Here is an 8,795-nt window from a genome sequence, read left to right on the forward strand (position 1 = left end):
TTTTTTTTTTTTTTTTTTTTTTTTTTTTTTTTTAAAGATTTATTTATTTATTTTAAGTATATGAGTACACTGTAGCTGTCTTCAGACACACCAGAAGAGGGCATCCAATCTCATTATGGGTGGTTGTGAGCCACCATGTGGTTGCTGGGATTTGAACTCAGGACCTCTGGAAGAACAGTCAGTGCTCTTAACCGCTGAGCCATCTCTCCAGCCCGGGCCTTGAATTCTTTAGCACTAGAGTTACCCATGTTTGTGAGCCGTCATGTAGATAAATAAATAGAACCTCTGTCCTCTGAAAGAGCAGCCAGTACTTTTATTTTAATCTTTGAGTCATCTCTCCTGTCCCATTGCCAATTTTTAAAATCAGATTTTGTCATTGAGTTGTAAAAGAGGTTTTTTTATATGTCATTAATGTTCAGTCCTGTTGCATACTTGATTTGCAAATATTTTTTCCCCGTTTTGTGGATTGCCTTTTTATCTTGTTGATTGGGGGAAGGGGTAATGGTGGCAGGATCAAGACTGGAGCCTTGTGCATGCTGGGCATATACACCCTAGCTTTTGATTGTAACTCAGTTTAAGAAAACTAACTTCCTTCCTTCCTTCCTTCCTTCCTTCCTTCCTTCCTTCCTTCCTTCCTTCCTTCCTTCCTTTATTTTTTAAGATTTTAAGTGCTTGTACTTTTGATGAAAATTAAGTTTTTCATTTGTATCTTTGAAGTTTTAGATCTTTGTGTGTTAATATGACTGAGTCCTGATGGAAGGTTCTTATGGCTCATTGAGTGGTTAGGCATAAAGGCATGAGTAATTTGGTTGTGGTACTGACTAGGAAACAGAAAGGCGAATGCAGGCATTCAGCTGGTCTTTAACTTTTTCCTTTTATTCATTCAGTCCAGGATTCTCAGTTCATGGAATGGCACCACCAACATTTAGGGTGAATTAAACTTTTTAGTTAAGCCTCTTTGGAAACACTTTCATAAATAGTCCATAACTATATCTCCTAGATGAGGTTTAATCTACTTGACAGAGATGTATCATAAGTATCCTCTCTTTAGTACTATTTATTGAAGACTGTGATGTTCCTAATTTCTGGTCTGGGCAGGTCCAGTGAGATAGATGACTCAGCAGATAAACAGTTGCCATCAAGCCTGATTGCTTGAGTTTTGACCCTTTGGTGGAAGGAGAGAACCAAACTAGGTCTTAAAGGTTGTCTTTGACTCCTCTTCCCCTACTAAATGCCATAAAAAATTTAAACTAAATAGATAAGTAGCAGGTACCATATATGTATGTATGTATGTATGTATGTATGTATGTATGTCTTTATACCCAATTCAGGCCCCATTCAGACATCCATTTACTCAACTGGTTTCTGTCCTTAAGAGTTATCTTCTTTCCACAGTGTACACAAACACACACACACACACACACACACACACACACACACACACACACGCTTACTTTCTGGGCTCTCCCTATCAGTTTGAGTCATTTTCTTTACAAGACAGTCTTTAGTACTGGTTGCCCTTTAACTCCTGTAGTTGGGGAGAATGACCTTGAACTTAGGTTCCTTGGTGTGCTGAGATAGCAGGCTTACTCTATTTCCCACGCCTAGCTCATGCAGGTCTGAGGATCACTAGGCAGTGCAGGCAAAGCAAATACTCTACATTTGTAAGTTCTAGCTACACTGTTTTCCTAACTATTTTTGTGATAAGTTTTGAGAATCAGAAAGTATGGTCTTCTACCTTTGCTTTAAAAGATTGTTTTGTGGTCTCTATATTCCATGTAAATTTTATAGGAAATTTTCTTTTGTTTCCTTTTCCTCCCAAGACAGGGTTTCTCTGTATAGCCCTGGCTGCCACGCAACTCACTCTGTAGACCAGACTGACCTTGACCTCAGAGATCTACCTGCCTCTGCCTCCCAAGTGCTGGCATTAAAAGTACATGTCACCATTGTCTGGCTCCTCTATATCTATCTTAAAAACCTTTTATATTAATGTATATAAATTACACAGCTATTGGTTTCATTGTGAGATTTTATACATGTATATAGTGAATTTGATTTTATCCCTACCCAGCCTTGTCTATGCTTCCCTATTCTGCTAGAAGGTTGGATTCTTCCATTCCTTCTGCTTCTAAATAAATGCCTTCGTTGTTTCAAATGGGGTTGCATTGAATCTGTAAACGTTTGGGGTAATGTTTATATTTTAGCAAAATTAAATCTTCCAAACTATGAGGGGTGGGATGGATGTTTTGGTGTGGGGTTGGAGTATATATCATGCTTTAAATCACCTTGTGATCTAAACAGTTTTCATTGAGTTGTGATCAGTGTTCATTCTTTTAGAGACAGCTGACTTTTTATGTTGATTTTTATATACTGTAACCTTGTTATATTAAATTCAGATTTCTTGGTGGAGAGGATGTTGGTTTTGGGATTGTCATTATCACCATCTTCTGCAAACATAATTTTATTATTTTACTCTTTACTCTGTCTCAGTTCTCTTTTTGTTGGACATGTACATAGTTTACATACAGAATTTCACTTCAGATGGTTGAGTCATAAGTTGTTAATACTCAAGAAGAACAGTACCATCACCATCTAGACTTTTTTCATTTGCCTTTGTAGTCTTTATACCCAGTTCAGGCCCCTGGCATCCATTTACTCAACTGGTTTCTGTCCTTAGGAGTTAGCTTCTTTCTACAGTACATGCTTTTAAGCTAGTATTGCTCTACAACTAAGTTACCTCCCATCTTGAACAATTTGAGTTTAAAGTATCATTTAAAATGTACCGAATACTCTAGCTATGAATAGTATTCTAAGGATAGTATATTGCCAAGATACTTGACTTTAAAACCATGTGATAACTGAGATAGATAGCTAAACCTTTTTGATAATAAAATACCTAACTGCCACAAAGATACTATTTTTGCATACTGCGAAACCAGTGACATAAATTATTTTAGTCTAATGATAAAGACTGCAGTGTCTGGCTTTTTTCTTATGGAGTGTGTATATATACATATAGATAGATATACATACATATGTTAAATATTATAAAACATTTGATAACTTGGGTACCTGAAAAGTCATTAAAGATAATGTTTTTTTTTTTTTTAATTACTATTATTCGTGGTTGGAACTTAATGGTTCTGAGTTTAAACTTTACCTTTTCAGCAAACATAATGAGTATTGAGATGTGTTTAGATGTCTAGAGTTGTACTTCTTTTTCCAGTTAATGAGAGTATATAAATTCCTATGTAAATCAGTTGTGATAATAGTTCTAAATGTTGTTAATGAGGACCAGAGAGGATTGAGTGGGGTGATACAGAAATGCAAAATCAAGACTTTCTTGAATGCCTATTATCATTACAGACTTTTAAGAAAACTTTTCCCTCTTCCAGAATTTTCTGCTGTAGTGATCACTGTGGACACAATTCCACTTGTATGGACTTAGCAATATTTAAGTAAGATGAATGATATTGCTGGAGCAAGTTGTAAATTAGGCAAGAGTTAGAAAATATATTTTTGTTGGGCTCAAAGTATCAGAAAGAGGATTGAGTACCAAGCTCTTAAAAGTTCTTAAGTTAAAGTGTGACATCGCAACATATTGTTAACTAGCTCATAATTTCCACTAGGTACCATGTTAAGTGAGTGCTTCCTTAAGTTATTGTTAGGATATAGGTACTATTATTGTTAGTGCTGTTGGATAGATGAGAAAACTACAGCTCTTAAGTTTATGAGTAGAGCAATTAGAATTTGAACCCAAGTTTGGCTGACTTATTTCCTTTACCTAACCCTTAATCAGAATATGAAGGACTTGGAATGTCATATCAGGAATTGTGTTGTGTTCATTAAAGGTTCATTAAGGTTCATTAAAGGTTTCATTAAGATATGAGGTAGACTTAAAAAGTGTATATTGTAAGTGTAGTTCCTAAGAATAGAATCAAGCTTGATGAATTGGGAATATGTTGTAGCAACTAAGATTACAGCTTACACTGGAGAAGTGTTAGGTAAGATGGTTTTGAGAATAAAATACCTGAATTACAAACATAAGGATTTTGAAATACCTAAATGTAATGATAGTGCCATATTTATTAGGAGTAGGAGTGTAGGAGAAAGGAGCTGATTTTAAGAAAAGGCTTTAAAATGTTAGATGTTTATGGGGGATGCGCAAGCTTATTGAAAATATAAGTAATAAAACATAAGATTTGGAACTGAGGGGATGGGTTACTTGGTAAAGTGATAGCTGTACAAACATGAAGAGCTGATCTCTACCACCTCCATAAGAAAAAAGCCAGACATTGCAGTGTATTCTTCTGTCTCAGTCCTGGGGAGTAGGAGGCAGACCTCCAGGTTCAGATACAGGCCCCTCCCCCAATTATTTATTTACATCCCAAATGTTGCTCTCCCTCTTAGTCTTCTCTTGCAGAGTTCTTCACTCCCCCCCCCTTTTTTTTTGCCTCTGAGAGGGTCCCCCATCCCCCTTCCCTGGGGGCATCAAGTCTCTACAGGATTAAGTGCATCCTTTCTCACTGAGGCCAGACAAGGCAGTCCTGTGCTACATATGTGTATGGGAGTAGGTGCTCAGCCCATTTATGCTCTTTGGTTGGTTGCTTAGTCTCTGGGAGCTCCCAGGGTCCAGGTTAATTGACACTGTTGATCTTCCTTTAGGGTTGCTATCCCCTTCAGCTCCTTCAATCCTTCCCCTAACTCTTCCCATCTGTCTGAGTCAGCTGTTGGTAGAGCCTCTCAGAGGACAGCCATGAGAGGCTCCTGTCTATAAGCATAACATGGCATCAGTAATAGTGTCAGTTTGCTGCCTGGACATGTGATGGGATCTCAAATTGGGCCAGACACTGGAGGAGCTTTTTTTTGTTTGTTTGTTTTTGTTTTTTCGAGACAGGGTTTCTCTGTGTAGTCCTGGCTGTCCTGGAACTCACTCTATAGACCAGGCTGGCCTTGAACTCAGAAATCCGCCTGCCTCTGCCTCCCAAGTGCTGGGATTAAAGGTGTGCACCACCACTGCCCGGCTGGACTTTCCTTCTTGCTAAACTTCTTACAGTCTGTGAGTTGTATCATGTATTCTGTACTTTTTGTCTAATTTCCTCTTATCAGTGAGTACATACTGTCGACCCTTTACAAAAGAGAGAGCGAGAAGTTGAGGAAGGCACCTGGCATCAACCTCCACCCTCCACATCTATTGATATACAGGCACACCCTTGAGCACATACGTGAGCCAGTTACAAACACAAAAGATAGATTTGTTGTCAAGCTGAGTGCTTATGGATGAATGGTGGATAGATGATTAATTTATATGATTGATAGTGTCTTGATGTAGCCCGTTCAGCTGTAGATAGGACTGACTTGGTAGTTCAGGTTGGCCTTAAGTTCACAATCTTCATTCCTTTGCCACCCACAGGCAAAACTTCCGGTTTAGTGATAGGCCTCATATTGAATGAATGAATGAATGAATGAATGAATGAATGAATGAATGAATGAATGAATATGGAGGCTTAATTGAGAAAGATATTTGACATGGACCCCCTTCAATGCATTGACCCATTATATACATATCTGTACACTGGTGTGTACTAGCATACTCAGATTTTGTTTTCATTGGAGTTCTTCACAGATGATTTTATGCTTGTGGCAGATAAGACGATACTGGCTCATAAATTGTGTGAAGTAAGAATAGAACTTTGATGAATAGAGAAGAAACAGTTTTCAGAGAGGGACCAGACATGTCTTGGTGGCTAGGAACGTTAGACATGGATGTGGTCAAAGTGATGGGAGGTGAGCCTCAAAATTAAATCAAGATAGACAAGAAAACATGCTATAAAAAAGTTAAATGGGAGGGAAACTTAACCCCCCCACCCCCTAGGGGTGTGTGTGTGTGTGAGTGTGTGTGTGTGTGTGTGTGTGTGTGTGTGTGTGTGTATGTATGTATGTATGTGTAGGTAATTTTAGCTATAGCTCTTTGGACTTGAATAGAAATTCTCAGAATTAAAGAATCCTCTCTCATCTAGACAGTGCCAAACATTAGCTTATGTAGCTCAATTTTATCTCTAGAAACTTGTATTTAGAATATGTACATGAAAATTAGTCTCATGTTTTTCATGAGAGAAATTCAAAATTAATATGTCTGAGTTAGTATGTGCTGTCACTAGTTTTACAGTTTTATGTTACTTTTAGGGTGTCTCTTTCCTATTTTGAGAGGTGATATATATATATATATATATATTTGACTCAGGTTTATCATCATGTTTAGTTCTTATTTCTCATGTTGGGTATTAAGACTTTTTTTCTTGCATCTTAATTTGCTTGGTTAAGCATAGGACTCTTACTTCATGTTACTTATTCTACAAAGCTGAATAAAACCAGCTGCTGGGTTTGTTAATTTAGATCATGGAAATGAGACTAGCTTAAGGTTACTGATTATTGATTTATATTCCTTAGTAGCACCTGAAAGCATATTTATTACAGTGTTTATGTAAGACAACAAAAATTTGGAAAGATTAAAAACTTTTGTGTAACAGTTTTGAGTCACATTTATCCTTTGTATTTCCAGTACCTCTATTCTTACTTTTTTTTATAGTAGTTTGTTCTACTCAAAGAATAGATTTTAGCCGGGCAGTGGTGGCGCACACCTTTAATCCCAGCACTTGGGAGGCAGAGGCAGGCGGATTTCTTGAGTTCGAGGCCAGCCAGGTCTACAGAGTGAGTTCCAGGACAGCCAGGACTACACAGAGAAACCCTGTCTCGAAAAACAAACAAAGAAACGAACACAAAAAAGAAAAAAGAATAGGTTTTAATTTCCATTTTGTTTCATTTTGTAACAAGGTCTTGCTATGTATGTAGCCAGACTGGCCTGAAATTCTTTTATGTAGCTTAGAGCTTACCATGAAGATCTCCATGTCTCTTAAGTGCTAACATATTTAGGTTACCATGTTCAACTAAGAATAGATTAATTCTTAGAGATATTTTGTTAGAATAAATTGGTCAATTACATGTGACTTGAAATAATTCATTTTGTGGGTATGATGTACTTGTTTCTGGAATATTCAGGGTCAGATACAATGAAAACTTTATTATAATCATGTTTATGTTTATTAATATAGTAATTCTTGCTTGTTTTTAATTTGCTTGTTTCTGACATTTTAGTTACAGAAGAATGGTCTGAGAAAAAATGGTATTTTGAAAAATGGCCTGATCTGTGACTTCAAGTTTGGACCCTGGAAAAACAGCACTTTCAAACCCACAATTGAGAATGATGACACAGAGACAAGCAGCAGTGACACATCGGATGATGACGACGTGTGAAGGATTTCCTCACAGCTTTAGAAATTTTAGTGTGATACATCTCTCATGCAGTTTGGGGTGAATTGTAAAAATGAAGAACTATAATTTATGTAGTGAACCTACCCCATTAGAAGATGATTTTTTTGGGGGACTTCAATATGAAGAAAACCAAGAATGTTGTGTTGGGCTGTGTTGAACATTATTTCTTTGTAAATGAATGTTGTAGAAATGAGGACTTTGGTTGATCCAACATTGACTTTCTTCATCACTGCAGCATTTCTCTTGACTAGCAATGTGACGATGTAACAAATGAGATTTTCTCATTTAATAATAAAAAATTGTGTAATGTTTTGCAAAGCTTCTGTCTTAAAATGTGCAGGTCTTAAGGTACAAGGCAGCTTACAGTTTTGCTTGCAGAGTCCTATCTTCTTTGAACAGTGGAAATCTTCAACTCTACTTGTGTGCACCTCCTCACCACACTTCCCCCTAAAACAAAACAACAGCAAAAAAGGAAAATGTAGCATGTTGGCTAAAAAAAAACTGGAGCAAAGCGCACTAAAACATTAACTTCTTGAACTCAACTCTTGTACTAAGTCACCTTTCAAAACAAATTTCTCTTTAGTCTTTCGTAGTGCAGTGAATTTGAGAGAGGAGATGTGCCAGGTGTTCTTCCAAGCTTTAGGAGGTGCTTGTCAAGAGCTTTATTTGGTGTACTGTCAGATCAGGATTTTCAGAGGTGATTGAAAGAGTTGTGGGAAAACTTATTTTGATAAATTATTACACATGCAGAAAACCTGATCACTGACTGGATCTGTCCACAACATGGAAAATAAACTGGATTTTCAGAATTTTGTTGTTCTTTGTAGTGTTCAAGATATTGGTCTCTATACATGCTGTACTTCTTTTATACTGTGTTAAAATGCAATTTCTTTGAGCTTAGATAAGTATCTTAAGTTTTTATTAATTTCACAAAGCTATTTGAAGAACGTTGACTTTCATTTGTACATCAAATTTAGAATCATTTTTGTTTAGATAGTATGTTAGACTAACGATATTTGTAACCAATTTTCAAGCTTGGTTTACTCTCAGGTACTTTTGTATTCCTCTATCCTAACCTCATTTATAGCAGTATATTCTACATACGAGGATGTCAAATCTCCTGGACCTGGAGTTGCAAGTAGTTGTGAGCTGCCTGATGGGGGGGGGGGGTTCAGTATATTATTATTGTAAAGAAAGTAGTCATAGACCAGATGTTTTTGTTTTATGCCAGACTAGTCTTTTTTCCTTAGAACTTAACTTTTTTTTTCTCAGAAGGCTACAATATTTTTATGTTTTTGTATCAGTCTCCAGCTTTTACCATAATCTAGGCTTTACTTTTTTCTTGTTTTGTTTCCTGCTAAGACTAGGATAATGGAGAAATTAAACCAAGCACGCATGCGTGCACACGCACACACTTTTATTTATTTATTTATTTATTTATTTATTTATTTATTTATTTATTT

At 36.6% G+C, this 8,795-nt stretch overlaps 1 protein-coding gene across 3 annotated transcripts in view; it reads left to right on the top strand.

The window, feature by feature from the left end:
* Gpbp1 (GC-rich promoter binding protein 1) overlaps positions 1-8,141 on the top strand; it is a 67,074-nt gene extending 58,933 nt beyond the window's left edge. For all 3 annotated transcript variants that reach the window (XM_028783673.1, XM_028783690.1, XM_028783681.1), the window contains one exon: positions 7,156-8,141. In XM_028783673.1, coding sequence (XP_028639506.1) covers positions 7,156-7,314 — 159 coding nt within the window. In that variant the 3' untranslated portion in view covers positions 7,315-8,141. The remainder of the gene's footprint in view (positions 1-7,155) is intronic.
* Positions 8,142-8,795: the final 654 nt, after the last annotated feature.

Source organism: Grammomys surdaster, unplaced genomic scaffold (assembly GCF_004785775.1).
Source record: "Grammomys surdaster isolate TR1022 unplaced genomic scaffold, NIH_TR_1.0 99, whole genome shotgun sequence".
Taxonomy (NCBI): Eukaryota; Metazoa; Chordata; class Mammalia; order Rodentia; family Muridae; genus Grammomys; species Grammomys surdaster.